Consider the following 18565-nt stretch of genomic DNA (forward strand, 5'->3'; position numbering starts at 1 on the left):
CACGCTTATTATAACGTGTACATCCGATCCGGAAGATCAGACACGAGATATTATATAAATCGTTGTAAAATGTCAAGGTTTAAATGTTTCACCAGCTTATCGTTAGAAGATCGAACACAGGTCCATGAGCTTCTGCCTCGGAATCGAGTTGTCAAGTATCTTGGTAGTCTGGACAACGTTTCCAATATTCCCGCTATAGTTTTTTCTTTAGGCCGAGGTAAAACGAATCGACATTAAATGAATTTATTATGAAGGCTGGCCGCGCGAAAGTTTTGCAATTTTCGATAGAGGCTTTATGTAATAGGCATGTTCGAAACCAATTCACGCGGTAAATGATCTTATATACATAGATATAGATACGTTAATTAGGTACGAGTAGCCACTTATTACGTTTTGATTTCGTTATACTAACATTTGATCGATATGATTTCCTTTGAGGAAAATCTAGAATATAATATAATAATTGTATCTTAGATCTACTATTTCTAATATTATTACAAAAATATCATCTAACCGTCACTTTGAAAAGATGTAATAAGGATTATATACGCATAAGATACATACATAAACATTCGCCAACTACATATTTGCGGGTACTCGTGCTAACGCGTAGTTAAACCACTACGTCCGTTCTGAAACTCTAAACTGAAATAAAACGAAAGTTCAATATCTATAATGTAAATATATTTGTTCAGTTAATATGTGTTTTTTTTCTTTTCTGAAGTTTTGAAGATTGACTTCTCGAAGTCGCCGCTTCGTTCAAGTGGGCGACGGCACAGTGATACAGATTCCGGATTATTCTCCGAGGAATACTATATTTCCAGGAATTATAATATTATGCAGTCTACCCACGATTGAAGCTAACAAGAAGCTTAATTTAATTAAAATTATTTTATATTGATGAGTATGTTGATCTCATCAACTAAATATACGAACATATTTATAACATATATAGGTATACGAACTTTTAGGTAGATATTTTTATGATCTATAATTTATTTTCTATAGTATTGTGACATATCTGTAAAATATAATAATCTTCTAATGTTTTTTTTTTCTTTTTTAAATGTATATACCACCCAACATAGATATTGTACTGCCAAGCCAGTTATACTTAATATTTTTGTGTTCCGGGTTGAAGGGTGAGTGAGCCAGCATCATTACAGCCACAAGGAACGTAACATCTCAGTTCCCAAGGTTCGTGATGCATTGTTTATGTAGGAAATAGTTAAAATTGGTGACGTATTATCTATTCGCAGTGGTGACTACCTTACGATCAGGTGACCGTAAACAATAAAAAAAGTGGTGGTAGCATTAAATAAAAAACTCTAAAATTATTGAAAATGTTTTAAAAGACTACTTAATTAGCTTATATTTTTAAATCGTTTGTTACGATACGAACTAAATAAGATAATAAATTATATTTCGTTTACATTAATAATTATTTTCAAATAAATGAACCTTGATAATGATCACGTTTTCATTAGCCGAGGTTGTTACGAGGGTGCACCCGTCCTAACACAGCCTGTCACAATTGGCCACAGTCCAATTGACTGAATTGGACATATTTGTTACATATTAGGTCATCTCGCTATACTGAATTCAATGTATCCACGAGCAGAGATCGTTAATTGGCTCGGTTTTGATTTCATCCTACCTACGCTCAATATTGGTATATAACAAAACATTTATTAAAATAGTCTTGGCTTTCCGGAGTCTATTTTTCTCTTTTTATCGATAAAAGATAGCCCAGTGGGTGGAACATAGAACTGAAAGATCATGGGTTGAAATTCAGATGAAACTATTTTTTCTTATTGCTTACGTCATACATTCTTCATCATGTCATACATTGCCATGAGAAATCATTAATTCTTCTCAGAGTTCGTATTTCACACGGCCCAAATGTCCATCTATGTATATAACATAAAAAAATAAGATATTTTAATTCTAGTTTGGATAAAGTTTGTTGTTCATTTATTAAAATTAGTAAATGTAACCATTTACAATGGATATCGATACTAATTTTGTATGTACATGTTATTTAGGATGTGATAACATATATCAATGTTATAACATTGCAAACGTTCAGAAATAAAAAAATATTTTAGAATATAATTGTATGTATAAAGTATATAGAACAGTTTTACTAACATAATAAATTTTATTTTTTGTGTGTTTATTGTTCACAATATACGATTAATGATATATTTAAGTAACAACTATATATAAAAAATATATATGAAAATTACAATCCCGGGAAACACTACAATAAATGACTATATATCGTCAGTGGAAAGGAAGAAAAGCTGAAGCGCCAAAATTGTGCATTTGGAAAATGAGGTCTAAAGTTAAATTAATAAGTCACATAATTTATTTTAAAATAAAATATGATAAAATTATAAAAATCGTCGCAACCACAGAGTTTACAACGGATAGCGATATCTAGATTAATGTCAATGTATTTGGATTTTTTCCAACCGAGCCGTTATTCTCACCGGGCATACAGCCAGCCAACAGAGATTGGAACATTGATTTTTATCTCTACATTTTGTTCAACTGTAAATTATAATTGGGAAAAAAATCTTATTCAAATACAGATAAGATGAATATGGAATATGATTTACATCAATCATCAATGGGATTTATCTCATAATAATTACCAAACTATACGCAAAGAAGAAAATGTAATTATACCCTAAGTAATCATACTTCAATATACGTGTAATTGTAATTGAAGATCATCGTCATAGTCACAAGAATATGTTTCCGAAAAGTCATAAACGCCATTATAGGTTATGCGTTGACGAATAAATTTCCAAAAATGATACCATATTCCTAAATTTATCCCTAATGTCACACATTATGACGATGTTAGAAATCTCATATCGCCCAGGTATCGCGTCATATTGTGAAATCCTATCAATTCATTATTCTTCGTAACTTAAAACTTTGTGATGGTATTTGTACCATATTATTAAAACTTAATGTCTTCGAAATGCCCATTCGAGTGTTTTAGTGAGTTATAGGATAGGTAACACGAGAAAATGATGAGCAAATAATAACTAAACACTATTATAAAATAACGTTCTATCGGACGAGAATCGACTTCAAAAAAAATAAATTTTATGCGGTTTTCATAAACGTACGGCGTGATTCATATGGAAGGTTGAGGTATATAATTAATTTTTTTTTAAATTGGGTACAATATGATGATGATTTTTGAAGTTTTCGCAAAAATTGCCGACTAATAGAGATGTATATTATGATATACAACTTTTATGTAGACCCTTATTCCACCCGCGAGAAGCCGGCACTGGTAGCTGTACTACATATGCTGCACCGGAACCTCAAATTGGAACTCAAGACCAACAAAAGAAATAGTATAAATTTGTTTCAATTTAAAATATCACTTGGGCGACAATCAGTAGCAGCAAAGAATAATGATAAATTAGGCTAGTACCTACTACTACGTGAAATTTTATAAAACCATTAGCCACTCTACAATGTCAATTATATTATTAGGAGTAACATAATAATAAAATTAGAGTCGTGCTCGTGAAAATAATGGAATGCATTTAAAAGTCATAATATAATTTAGAATTTATTAGATTCTGGCAGAGTTTCAGAGCAACATCGAAGTTTCAGTCAAGTGCTAGACGCTAAGTTGACTCGAAATTACACTTTAGCAGTGACCTAAATTCAAGAATTCAATACAATGTACTCTGGCGAACTACATTTTATCAAAAATAAACTTGAATTTTAATAACGAGCGGCGGCGGTCCGTATTCGAGTTTTCAACGGAATGGTTCTGCATATTAATTTAGTCATTCTTTTATTTCAAATTAAAAATACATAACAATAAAGCAAGCCTCAAAAAGATTTTATTTCGTCAAAAACAAATAGGTACATACGTTGAAAAATTTTAGACACGGACTCGTTGGCGTGAGAACTGAGAGCTCGCAAAAATGGCGGCGATGACACTGGGTTCTATTTTTAAAATTGAAATTTTTATCACATACTTTAAAGAACGGTTGGAATTTGCAATACCGCGCTTTGACAGTCTTGATAGTGTGTAATTGAAATAATCGAACGCGAGCAGCATGTTTTTGTTGATTATCAGCGTTCGTATGGGTATCACAAAATACAATGTACATATATAATACTGCGCAGTTATATTCATCTATACTTAAACTGAGGCTATTAAGATTCCATTTTTAAAAATACATCCAATTTTTTCAGCTTTTATAAATTTTAGGGAAAATTGGGATTTTTATGTTGAAACGTTAAAAACTTAAATGTCAAAGGCAAAAATAAAAAAAAATATTTTTTTTCTTATTCTATATATGTACATATATATTAATTATTTTCTAAGTTAACAAATTTCCTATGAAATCCAAAATGGCAAATCGATGCGTTATCGATATGATCACACGACTCGTTCACATATCGAGAATTTCAATGTAATCGAAGCGCGAACTCGTCGAGTGGAACCCGAAACCTGGGATTCTTGTTACCATCCGTATGTTTATATTTCCAGAGGAAACCGCAAGTGAAGTGCTATGAATTGACCATTGATATAAAACGTATTTTGAAGAACTGTAACATTTTTTTTTGTTTTATAAACAAAAGACCTGACTACAATTTAAATTTGATAATTAGTTCAGTTGCAATTGTAGTTTCATTAGTTATTATTTTATGTTTTATTGTAGATAGGTAGGCAGATAGTACGTTATGGTATGTGTTCACCACCCCTAATAAAGATTGGGACGGAATAATGGACATGACACGAAGGAGTTCAGGCGCAGCACCAATGGCTTTACGAGTTTTCCGAAGTACGGGAAAGTACATACTTCCAACTTTCAGACTCCGAACTACGACTGCTTTTTTTTCTGCAGAATGTCCCTTTAAGTATTTAAGTTATTAGTCCTTTAAGTTATTAGGTAAACACACTCTAATATGGTATAGGTACATATGCAAGAATAACTTTGTATCGATTAAATTATTTAAATCGATTACATGCACTTGTGTTTCTTCAAGAGGAAACTGAGAAACGAATTGCTCAATCGCCTCTGATTGTTGCTGGTCTATAATAATATTTAATATCCCAAACGAATTTCCGATTTCTAACATCGTTTAACAATTTTCCTTGGCCCACTTAACCCAGCAAATAGATCGTAAATTTTTATATTCTAGAAAATACACGATGTACCGGAAATAATTTAAAATTTTTTACGTAGTATACGTAAATCTAATCTATCTATCCTGTACGAAATTATTATCTTGTTCAATTTAATTATTTAATCCATAACTTTCGGATACAATACAATATTACAAAAAAAGAAAAACTTTGTCTACTTTAATTAAAATCATTCACTGAAGTTTCAGAAAGAAATATATCAAAATATAGTATCAAAATATATATCAAAATCAACTTAGCTATTCCAACGATAATTACGAACAAAACAGATGTGGAATTCGTCTTATATTACTCTTACTGACATGTACATCAATGGCAAGCGTACACAACGACTTTAACCGAAGATAACGATGCAACACATTTAAATAAGCAAGCAATTTAAAATTGACACAATTTTTTTTATAAAAAAAAAAACATTTATATTCAAAAACCGAATATAATTTAGATCTATGATAGCGTCTCGAATGTTCCTGCCATATTTGACATTGAGCCGAGATGGCCCAGTGGTTAGAACTCGTGAATCTTAATCGATGATTTCGGGTTCAAACCCAGGCAGGCACCACTGAATTTTCATGTGCTTAATTTGTGTTTATAATTCATCTCGTGCTCGGCGGTGAAGGAAAACATCGTGAGGAAACCTGCATGTGTCTAATTTCAACGAAATTCTGCCACATGTGTATTCCGCCAACCCGCATTGGAGCAGCGTGGTGGAATATGCTCCAAACCTTCTCCTCAAAGGGAGAGGAGGCCTTTAGCCCAGCAGTGGGAAATTTACAGGCTGCTAATGCTAAAATGCTAAAAAAAAATATTTGACATTTCGTGTAGAAATCTTGGTGTAAAAATACTTTGTATATAACCACAACCTTATGACTCGACTTTAAAATTATAAAAAAAACCATTAATTTTATTAAACGGGGTAATAAAAATACAAAAACAATCATTTTACTATTACGTGGCGACCTTTACGGTTGGCACGCGCCAGCCAGGTGCAATCGGTAATTAGACGTAAATTGACGTTGGAGTCAGTGGGTGGAAAACGGTTATATTTCAACCCAATTAGAGCATGGAATGTTTAAGCATAAAAAAAAAACAAGTTATATAAAAACTTTTTTTAAATAATCTCTTAGTTCATTCATACTCAAACGCATTTTTTAGTAGTTTGTAATTTTTAATAGCCTGTTAACGTCCCTCTTCTTGAGGAGCTTATACCGCCACGCTGCTCAAACGGGGTTGGTGGATGTAACCATGACATGTTAACCATTTTTTACACTTCGATTTCACTCTTTCACACGTCTTTGAATTTGACGTACGGAAGAACAAGACATGCTTGGACGTAGGATTGAGTGGTACCCGTCTGGGTATGTCACTAGAATATCTATCGCGAAACATTAATGCTCATATTGTTGTATTCCGTTAAAGAGTGAGTGAGCCAGTGTAACTACAAGCACAAGGGACATAACACCTCAGTTCCCAAGGTTGGTGGCGCGTTAGTGTTGTAAAGAATGGTTAAAATGATGGCTGAAATGTTTATAGGCGATGGTAACCACATACCACCAGGTGACACATCGGGATATATGTTAAAAAAAATCGCATTGTTTAAAATTTAGCCCCCTAAACAATAGTTGTAGGTAAATATTTAAACACAAATAACACGTTTACAGCAATATTAATTTTGTTGTCATACACAGACGTTACGAAGGAAGACAATTAAATATGATATACTGGACACATTAAGAGGGAATGGGGGAAATACGTATCGTGACGTATGCGTGACGGAATGCATTGCAATACAGTGACAAAATCGTTACATTCAGTTTAGATTTTTTGACGTTACAATTCTACAAACTAAAAAATATATACTGTTGTCATTCATCCTTTATAAAAAAATATATATTATTTATAATAATAAAATATACTTTAATTTTAATTTGTTTTTATTTCAATGAAGAGACAAACTTCTGTGCATTAATAACAGGTATAATCTCTACATAGTATAAAACAAAGTCGCCACCTGCCTTCTGAGCGCTTAGATCTTTAAAACCACGCAATGGATTTTAATGCGGTTTTCATAAATAAACAAGGTGATTCAAGAGGAATACTTATCCGTATAATAGATGCATATTATAGTAGAGAAAAGCTGAGTGTTTCTACTTTCCTAGCCGGAAAAAAAACAAGTTTTTTTATATTTGTACTTCAATTTCGTTCGAGGATTAGGCGGTCACCCTTCAAACCACAACAATACTGAGTACTTGGCGGTAGAATATCCGATGAGTGGGTGGTACCTACCCAGACGGACTTGCGCAAAGCCCTAAAACCAAGTAATCAAATATTTAAAAAAAAAAGATGTACATTCCCCTATTAATTTTTTATTATTATTATCTTTTATCTATTCATAAATCTATAATAACGTAAATATATGAAACCTTCAAAAATAATAATTGCTTTCAAAATCTAAATTTCTTATGGGAATGTATATTGATGGGACACAAACATCGCGAGCGATAACAGACGGACACCACATATGTTACGCATAAAACACTAACATGAATGTGGACTCATTCTGATCATATTAAATATATATAAACACATATTAAGGTACAACATAGATTGAAAAGGAAACAAGCACATTTAAAATGTGCCGCCTTTAGACTGAATCATATCATCGAACATTTGTAGACTAAACTAAAAAAATCTTTATTTAACAAAACTGTATAAGTATTATTTAAGTATTATTCCACTACAACAACAACAAGAATAAACGGCGAAAAAAATCTTTTTTGTCAGATCTATGTAATTCGTACGTCAGTACTTACCTATATGTAATAAGTAATAGATAATACGATTTTCAAGTAGACATTAATTATAAATGAAAATAATTCATTAACATTCCGGTTCACATCATCGTTAGCAACGAAATACATTTGAGACTGTGTTAGTTTCGTATATATAATAAAATTATTTTATATATATAAAAGATTACTATTCAGATTAATATTTCGATAATATTTGCGTTACTATTAACTTGACTATCTCTTAAAAACTACTTTATACATAAACAATTTTAATACAATTCAAATGTTGCACGTATGACTTTGACATTGTACAATAAAATTAAAATCTACTTGGCTGTAAATAAAGCGACTGCTGCCTGGCTTATGTGAGATAAAAAATATATATCTAAGGATAAATTGTATTAACGCTGTTAATACTTAATATGGTAATTACGTACTTAGTTTTAAAATTATATGGTTTCCATTATAGCTGAGCAAACTCAGCACGCGAATAACCTTGTAAAAATGTTAATATTTGTACTGAGTGTAATCATCAGTACAAATATAAAATTATATGTGTACATATCCACGGATAATATTAAAGTTACATATGTTATTTCGTAATTAACCAAGCGAAATTTATGTAAATAAATGTTATTAGTAGTTAGCTAGAGTACAATTTCTTTTGGGTTAGGTTAGCCACCAATCTACTCTTTTTTTTTAAATATTAAAATTAAATGTCTGATGTGTATTAAGTATTTTTTTTTCAATTGAATATATACGTGTAGCCATTTGTTACAGTAGACTTACTTTTACATAAAAAAATTGGTTTAGTACGGTTAAAAAAAATGGCAACGAATTACGAATTTATATTACAACTTAAATGTAGAGTATTATATATGTAATTAAAAGTATAGGCTTTTTATATAAATATTTATAGGAATATTTTGAACAAAATTCAACCAAATCACTGACAATATCAGTTCAGTAAATAATTAAACTAAACTAAAACATTATTTTGCTCTAGATAACCATCGAAATTGCTATTATATTGTGTCAATTAACAAACTCGATAGATTTATTACTAATAAATTCAAATTAAGAATGCCATACATATGTACATATGTATATATGTACATATAATATAGAGCCGAGATGACCCAGTGGTTAGAACGCGTGCATCTTAACCGATGATTTCGGGTTCAAACCCAGGCACGCACCACTAAATTTTGATGTGCTTAATTTGTGTTTATAATTCATCACGTGCTCGACAGTGAAGGAAAACATCGTGAGGAAACCTGCATGTGTCTAATTTCAACGAAATTCTGCAACATGTGTATTCCACCAACCCGCATGTGGACCAGCGTGTTGGAATATGCTCCAAAAACCTTCTCCTCTAAGGGAGAGTCTTAGCCCAGCAGTGAGAAATTTACAGGCTGCTAATGTAAATGTAAAAAATGTACATATAAATTCAAATAAGTTAATATCGAATAGACTTTACCTTGCATATATTTAAAAACAATTTAAGTCATCGCGTTACTGAAGCAAGAGTTTGTCGAATTCAAAATGTACGACAAGTTCAGAAAAACTTGACGTTACGACGACCGAAAATGGATAACGCGAAAATAACTCGGGCTATTTTTTTCTCCTCGAATTATCCATATACACATATATTTTAAAGTTGATATGATCACGTTTTATTTTTATAACTGCACGACTCATTCTTATTCGTATTTACAATTGTTTAAAATATAAAAACTTTTTTGTGTTGTTAGTATTCGAATGACGTAACATGACATTGTTATTGGATTTGATATTACTATTATCATTTGAAATTGAGATAGTACGAATAGACATATTTATGTATTGGACGCCGCAGGCGATATTAACAGGTAAACGACGTATACAATTATTATAATAATAAATATATACTTAGACTACTAATAATAAGAACAATCATTTAATTCCAAACTCAAATACTTGTAACTCTTTGGAACTTGTCTCGCCGCTCAACTCACAATTAATTTTCTTGTAATTTAAACAATAGAGAACTAGTTAATATTTATTTTAAAACAATTGCTAATATACAATTAAATATTATTATTGATATGCAAAACTAATTTACATGTTGTCTTAAAATCCCTTTATTGACTTCATTAATACACGTCTTGGAAGTAGTTAACAAATAAATTACTGCAATTAAAGGCCTAGGTGCTGGCATTAATAAATAATAGAAACGATGGGATTGAATATATAGCAATGTTTTCAATTTATTTCATCCTTAATAATATTTTTTTCTAGCATATTAAATATATAGTTTCTAATATTGCACAATGAAAATCTGATATTTTCATAAATAATAATGATTCATACACTACCACTCACCGGACTTCCTTTTCTCGTTCACGAGAACCAGAGACTTAGTCCTCTTGACCCTCAAAGACCTACGTCTTATGGATCGCATCAGAGCCTCCGGCATCCTAGAAAACCTCGGAGAATCCACCCTCTTCTCCGGCATAAAGAAATTCTTCACAGCCAACATTTTTCCTTACAAAACACGTCCATTAAGTGCAAATATCATTCCATAGTTCGAATACGTTTGTAAACTGACACAATGTATACAATTTTCAATGCAATCGCATAAAATAACTCTATTTCCTTTCCAAGACGGAACCGATTTCACAGCTTTTTTATCACTTTTAAATAGCGATGCACTATATCCGTCCGTAACTATTGTTTGATATCAAAATCTATTGTGCTATCGAATCACGATTCGAAACACGCTAATACACTTATCCTGCCACCATATTTGGGAAGACACGATAATGTCCTGGTTAAACTTCGATGAAATTCATTCTCGTCCGCGCGACACGTCTTACCTCGTCGAAGGCCAAACGCGAACTGGCTTATTACGTATGGCCGCCGAACATACCGGTACATTGTACGTGAAGATTATCTCTTATCAAGTTATTTTTATATTGAATATAATTTTAAAGGTCACGTGAGTAAATATTGTTCTTTATTATCAATGATTCAAATTAGCAGACTATCCGGAGATAAGTGTGTTAGTGGACGATTATAAATATCTGTAGAGTCGATATCATATGATTCGATCAAATCAACGACTGAATATTGAAGTTTAACATTTATGTTTAAGAATTTCATTTTTAATATGGCTTATTTCATTGGCTCAAATAGGTCTAATTAGTTGTTACGATAAACATTCCATTCAGTTTAATATTTCGGTCGTCGCTCATTTCTGCGCGTGCTCTTTGCTTAATAAATAACACCAATAATTCATTTACCTCATTAAATCCAATACAAGTACGAGTATTAAGCACGAAGGCTGACTAATCTGATATGGATAACAATTCAGCATTATATCATGACCTTGGTTTGTTTTATATTCTTTACTATTAAGTTTATTTTATTTATTTTATACTTAAGTCCTACGCCGTATTTTATAAACCAGTTCTACCTAACTAATTGATCTGAACTTTTGCACAACTTGTGCTAGTGTAATGTAATTTATTCAAAATCGCGGTTGATATAAAATATTGTATTTAAATTGTTTATACGTAATTGCATTATTTTTAAAAAAATCTAAAAATTATTAAATCCAAGAATAAGACGGATTGTGCCACCGCCTTTCCCGAACAACCTAGTGGATATTGCGCAAGGAATTTAAATGTGTCAAAATGTCTTTAGACAAGCAAGTTTGGTCACAATTTCTTCCTTCACCTTCACGCAGAAAATGAGTTTGCACATTAATCAAAAGGTACTATTAATACCCGAGATCTTGGATTATGTTTCAAATATTTTTACTGGATCAACTTAGTTTGAAAACTTATTAAAATCAACTTTATGTAAATTTTATCCTGTAAAAATTAATAAACCACGACTTATGTCAAGTATAAATCGATCGAATATACTTTAATTACATTGGGTTTTACAAATACTTTAATAAACACAGCGATTATATAAACGAATCTAATTATACATTGTTTGTTTTCTGTATTGTTATCAGATTAAACGTTTTACAAGGAAAGTGATAGCTAAATAATAGACAATATTATTCAAGTCTCTGGTGATATAATATTATCCGAATGATGTTTACGTAATTTAATTGTAGAGAAGTCATCACAATCAGTTACATTGATAACGATAAGGTGATTTACCTTTATGTAATGAGGTAAAAGTAGAAAGCGGCCGCCTATATACAGAAGATGAAACCAATGTTATTTCACATATTACGTAAGACTTGGAGCTAGATATTTCTACGTACGTAATACTTGAGCAGTCACGGATACAAAAATGTTCATTTATTGGATATATCAAATAAATTCTCTTATGCATTTGACGATAAATGTTGTCCTTCATCCTTCTTTTCTAAATAAAGTTGCAAAAACTACGATTAACTTTTGCTTATATTTTTTTAAGACCTAATAAAAGATTCTATTAACGATACATTGATAACCCAACAAAACAATTTAACTTGTGATGTTATAAATACGACAGTTTATGTTAGAAATAAGAAGATTCCAATTTTATTTTATCAACAAAGTAAAAAAAAATAAAGTAGAACCAGATAACAGGGAGCAGGAAATAAAAACGAAAGAATATTGTCAAGATCAGACACTTATACCATACCGTTGTCATAGGTATTATCATATGATAACATATTATCTAACTCAATTGCATCAAGTCCTCCTCCACGTCTCCTTGCTATTTAAAGTGTAACCAATCGTTCTCGCTTACATTTGGGTCAGACCTCTGGAGGGCGTTCCTCGATTCAAGCAGGTCTGATATCATATTACTGTTTTAATATTCCATGCACCTCGCCCGTTGCAGCGCTTGCTTTAGAAAGCATCACCGACTTTCCTGAATCATGAATTATTTAACTTGTTTTTGTTTGATTTTATTTTATTCCATCCCGGCTCCTACGACTTTGTACTGTTGTCGATATTGATTACCTTTGTGATCAAATTTGTTTTATTGCACTTATATTTAACCTTTGTCAATTACCTCTTTAAATTATTCGGTTCCATAGTAAAATATACATTTTTAAATAGAGGTTTTTTTCTTATAATCATTGACATTTCCTCGTTATGTCTCAATAGGTTTTAATCACAGTATAAGCCTTATTTCAGCCATTTCTTACTCACCCAATAATTGTGTTTAACATGTATTATTATTTAGGAAGACATTAATGTTAATCAAGTTACCGATACCGATGTATTCCCAAGCGCTTTACGCTTTGTTTCAACTCCAAGAATCGTGCAAATTCTTATCGTGGCATCGACTTCACGATATTGCGCTTACCATTCCACCGCCTGTTTTATTACGAGACTTCGTTACTTGATTGGTGTCTTAAGAGCTAAATCACAACGAATCAAGTTTTAAAATTAGATAACTTTAAGAGAACATAATATCCAAAAATTCAAAATAAAGTATGTGATATTTGTATATGTAAACGGTGTCTAGCGATTCTACATACGATAAACAAATTTGGTATTCGTATCATTCGTTTTCTTAAAATAAGAGTTCATTCTACTTATACTCGCTTTGGGAAGTCAAAAATTTGCCTTCGAAATGTTACATATAAAATGTCATTTTCATCGTTCCTGAATAAATTATCTTCAATAATGAATCTGTACCTAAAAAACCTAATGCTTTTCACTATAAAGTATATTATGCGTTTGACAAATAGTGCATAACTCTTATTTTATAGGCACTAATAAGGCTCTTACATGCACTGAAACTAGGTATTACGTGATTACAACGCTGAGGCAACAAAACTGATAACTACAGTTCAAACAAGTTGTATACCTACTATATTATGAAATTTATTGCTATAACGTTTTAAATTCACTATGGGTTCCTTACAGTATTTCATGCATTTAGGAACATTTGTTAGGGTCTGATTGAAAATATCGCTTAATAATGTTTATGAATACCCAAATGCTTGGAACACTAAGCTCTCCTTAAAAGTTGAAATTTACGTTGACCTTATTTTGTTTACAAATAACAATAAGTTTTCCTATATGAATCACTTCAGTCATCGTTTTTATTTTCTTTTGTTTTAAATACTATCAACTCTCTACCAGCTAGCCGATTTTAACACAAATGTTTCACATTAATAAACATTATTAAAGAAAAACCGATATTAAATATTACATCTATTTATGCCTTATAATTTTAATTTTTTATATATAGTGAATTGTTCTCCATATATCAGTCAGAGAGATAAGTTTACAGCTATTAAGGCTAAAAATTTAGAAACCTTATTAAAACTACACGAACAAATACTTTAAAAAATTACATTATTTGTCAAATGTGTATCTTCTCGCAATTAATAACGCATAAATAATCATTATTTTTCCGTAAAAGAACCAATTAAGCGGGTACCTACAATTATGGAGCTAATTATTTATCCCGATTTCGAGAATGTCGTCCTCCCACATCTGGATTGGGACTTGAACCGGTTACCGTATTCCTTGTTGAGTTGTAGCTTTAGAGTATTCCTTCGTCAACGAGATAATAACTTATATAAATTTTATTAGAATCTATTTAGATTTAATTTTAACCACTAATTATTTCGCAAAAAGTGATTCAGTTTTTTGCTCCTAATTATTATTCTTCATGTTGATTAGTCGAGCAACGCACTCTTTTTATCTTTTAAAATACCCCAAAAAGACTTCAGATAGGTACTTTTTTAATACATGTCCTTTTTTTTATTAGAATACTAGATGTTTACAAAACAGGTTTTATATAAATCGAGATATTGTTACTGTTGATGTATTCAATGTTTTTATTTTGTATCATAAATTAAAAAAAAAAAAACAATATCAATATATGCAGTCGTTTATTGTAACAGTCCATAGCAAATTAAATCAAACAACTATTTCGAATATTAACTTGACAATCAAACCAGTGGTCGAGGGTTTTATAAAATAATCCCACATGAAACGAACTTGATCACCTATCTTATAATAGCAACAATCGAATTTTATTACCATCCCATAGGTAACGTACACAATAAAAAAGATCATCACAAAGAAGAAGTACTGGGCCTAAAATACAACCTTGGTAGACGCGTGGGCAGGAGTCCATGTTACCTATATAATACTGGATTCACGCTCACGTGATTCGAAATACATAATTTATTCTCAAAAACGTTCGAACTTGACTTTCAAATGATATGTAGGCGTCTGGGTGGACGTTGCCTTGATTGTAATAGTCATATTTATTCGGAGATCACCCATATGTTATGCAAGGTCAGTATTTGTTATGAAAACATTTTGATTGTAATTTTAAATGAATTAATCCGGTTTTGTTAATCTATATAATTTTGATAATAATGTATAGCACATACATTAGTCAAGTATTTAAGCCACTTAAGGATAAAAAACAAACTTTAAGAGGAGCAGAGACTTTCGTCGTGCAGGAAATATTATTTTGTCATCGTAATAACATCTAATTTAGCACTCATAATCGGAAACTAAAAAAAAACATAACTAATATCTTAAGCTGATCGAAAAAATAAATGAAGAACAAATGGACTGAATTTAGAACATTCGAGAATCAACCAAATCAATAACAAAGACAGCGATCTCTCTAGCTCTCCTCTCAGCTATGTCGTCGAGTAATCTTGTCGACAATAGTACTCGACATAGTTGGACTGTACCTGAAACAAACATAATAGGTTGAATGTGGATACGTTTTCTCTAATAACAATCATTAAACCATCATCAAGCTAGTTCTGAGATCGTAAAACGAGAAAATAAACTCTAAGAAATGAAGCATTTAAATTCTCATCAAACGTTAGTAAAAACGCGGTTGTATAGCTTTGCACAAAAGATTCCATTTTATTGCTCCAACTCTGTGTACCAATGAATGTTTTTACGACCAGTGTTAAAGAAATAAAACTTTATATAAATCTAATGTTATTGGCTTTTTAAAACATATTAAGCGTAAGTATAGAAAGTGTTTTAAAATAAAACGAAACATAAACGTATATGTATAAAAAACGTAACATAAATCTAGATATTCTTATACAATATAAATTTACTAATGTTATATCAGAAATATGACATATCTGTAACTTTTCAATCGGCTAATCTTCAGTAAATAATTTTCGACGTTTTATTGCGAGTCTATTTACATAAACAATGGATCAATATTATTATCTTATTAATTGCATTGTTAATGAATGAACGAAAGACTCGTTTATTATAACAATATCAGAGGAATAAAAAGCACGCCCTAATGTCACTTCTCAGAAACTCGTACGCTTTAATGAGATGGAATTGCGCCAAAATATATTAAGGAGATTTAAGGCAAAACAATATAATCCTTAAAGACGACAGACGTTTATTGCAATATTTTATTCAATGAGTTATCGTTTATTGTTTATTTTGATAATTTAACATTATTCTAAGTTGATTAGATGTAATTATTCACATGTTTATTTAGGAGTAAAATTAATTATTTAATGCCGATTTTAGTTTAATTATTTTTAATTTTCAGTCGTATATATATTGTATCAATTTACCTCAAAGTTTACAAATTTTCTAATGAATAACCTTTTCAAATTGCAATATTTGTAACTTTAAAATATTAGAAGAGTATTCTGAGTATATTTGGAATACCATTCCGCATGCTCACTCATAAAATTTCTGCCATTTCAACTAACCTAAGACATTCTTAAGATCGACTAATCTTTCATATAAAATTTTGAATTAATATATTATAAAGGTAGGTAGATAATAGCTTTTGCATTTTACGATACAATTAATAATATCAGCACATCAAATTAGTAAAGTGGAAGGAGTGTTTGTTAAATAAAGTGAAAAACTGCATTGATGCTAATATTAATACACGTAGTTACTACATCTAATATTTCACGTAAGTAAAAACTCGATAACGTTCTGTTTTTATAAATCGCCCCACTCACCTCACCTTGGCATAAAGGCTACGACCTATTTTCATGTTTTCGCGATATATAATAATAACCACATACAGAGAGTATACATTTAGCATTCTGATAGGCGTTATTTGTGAGCCAAAATAATAACTTTCGAAGATAAGAATTTGAATAATAACTGAATATCTCTTGAAATACATTTGGCGATTTCATTGTGAATAACTGTAGCAAATTCGAAATTTGAAACAGACACAAACTCTCTTTTACTTTTCGTGTAATAAAATGGTGAAATGTGTGTTAAAATGCAAAGTCGTAAACCTAAAAGTCCAATTTGATTAAAACAAACCGTATAATGCGAGTTAATGTGCACATAAGTACTTGTGAATGTTGATAATAAAACGTGTTATTTTCGATAATACCAGCAGCATCAAAGAGGTTTTGTTCATGATGGTTTTATACTTATCAAGGAAGAGAATCTTCGGGTCGAGATTGAGTCGCCGTATTCCAATCGCCATACATACATATGTATAATATTTAAAAAAGTCATAAGTATATTAATCTTTATTCCTTCAGAGTCATAATCCCATTGACTCGACCGGAAAGAATTTAGTCGCAAGTTCAAAAGGAGTAACATTGTCAATTTTCAGAATCCGAGCTCCTGCTGAATAATTTCTCGAAGAAAAGATCCAATAACATTTGATGGCTCGACCCATAGGTTTGAAACCTGGACCTCTTAATCTGCTGCTTTATAATCTAGCCACTGCACCAGCTGGGTAGTGAGCTTTACATTACATGTCAAATCAATGTACATCATTTCATCTCCCTTAAAACGAATACCAAATTATGCTGGAATCGTTACTAAAATAAAGGTTATTTATAATACAGATACCAAGAAATAAAATATATGTAAGATTTGACGTCACTGTACAGTCATACTATATTAAATTTAGATCATTGCAAATCAAACATGAGACGAGAAAATTATTCTCGGGCGCTACCAGGAAGAAAATAAAACGTCTGTATTTTTTTTGTTTTATGTTAAATATTGTATGTATATATGTATTACGAACCATTTTTAATCCCAGCAATCGAGACTATCTATATATCTCCTATACTAATATAATAAATGTGGAAGCAACTCTGTCAGAAATTTGGTATGAATCAAACTCCAAGACAGGACATAGGCTAACACATGACAACCAACCCCTAAAACGAGAGCGAATCCGCGGGCGATAACTAGTAATAATATATGTTTGCCTATATAGTTGAAGGTGTTTAGCTATGAATATGTTATTTCTTCTTCATTCTAATAATTATATTTTTTACCAGAAAGAGATATCACTATTTAATCAAACACCCGCTTGACGTTCACATACAAGATTGAAAACGTCTAAGAACTAATTTCAACTGTATCTCAATGCACACATCATATAAAAATAAATTTATGAATAAAAAATTTTGACATGGTAACAGTACAGATTTATCCCGAAATATATAAAGGTTAGCGACTAAGAGAAAGTGAAGTAATATACTAAGAAATCTGTATATAATTAACTATCACTCAATCAATATGCAGACACAGCGAGCATAAACTTAAATCAAAATCGAAACAGTCTTGAATAATGAAGGAAGAAATACAGAAATGTATCTAAGAATTAAACAAAATTTATT

The 18565-nt window shown here is 31.0% G+C and overlaps 1 protein-coding gene across 2 annotated transcripts in view; it reads right to left on the reverse strand.

Moving 5' to 3' along the window:
* LOC113395714 (centaurin-gamma-1A) overlaps positions 1-18565 on the reverse strand; it is a 231151-nt gene that overhangs the window by 57793 nt on the left and 154793 nt on the right. The window contains exon 1 of one of the 2 annotated variants that reach the window (XM_064215284.1): positions 10354-10856. The exons of the other annotated variant lie outside the window; for it this stretch is intronic. Within the exon in view, the coding sequence (XP_064071354.1) occupies positions 10354-10510 (157 nt within the window). The 5' untranslated portion in view covers positions 10511-10856. Of the gene's footprint in view, positions 1-10353; positions 10857-18565 lie in introns of those variants that run through there. 2 annotated transcript variants of the gene reach the window in all.

Source organism: Vanessa tameamea, chromosome 7 (genome assembly GCF_037043105.1).
Source record: "Vanessa tameamea isolate UH-Manoa-2023 chromosome 7, ilVanTame1 primary haplotype, whole genome shotgun sequence".
Taxonomy (NCBI): domain Eukaryota; kingdom Metazoa; phylum Arthropoda; class Insecta; order Lepidoptera; family Nymphalidae; genus Vanessa; species Vanessa tameamea.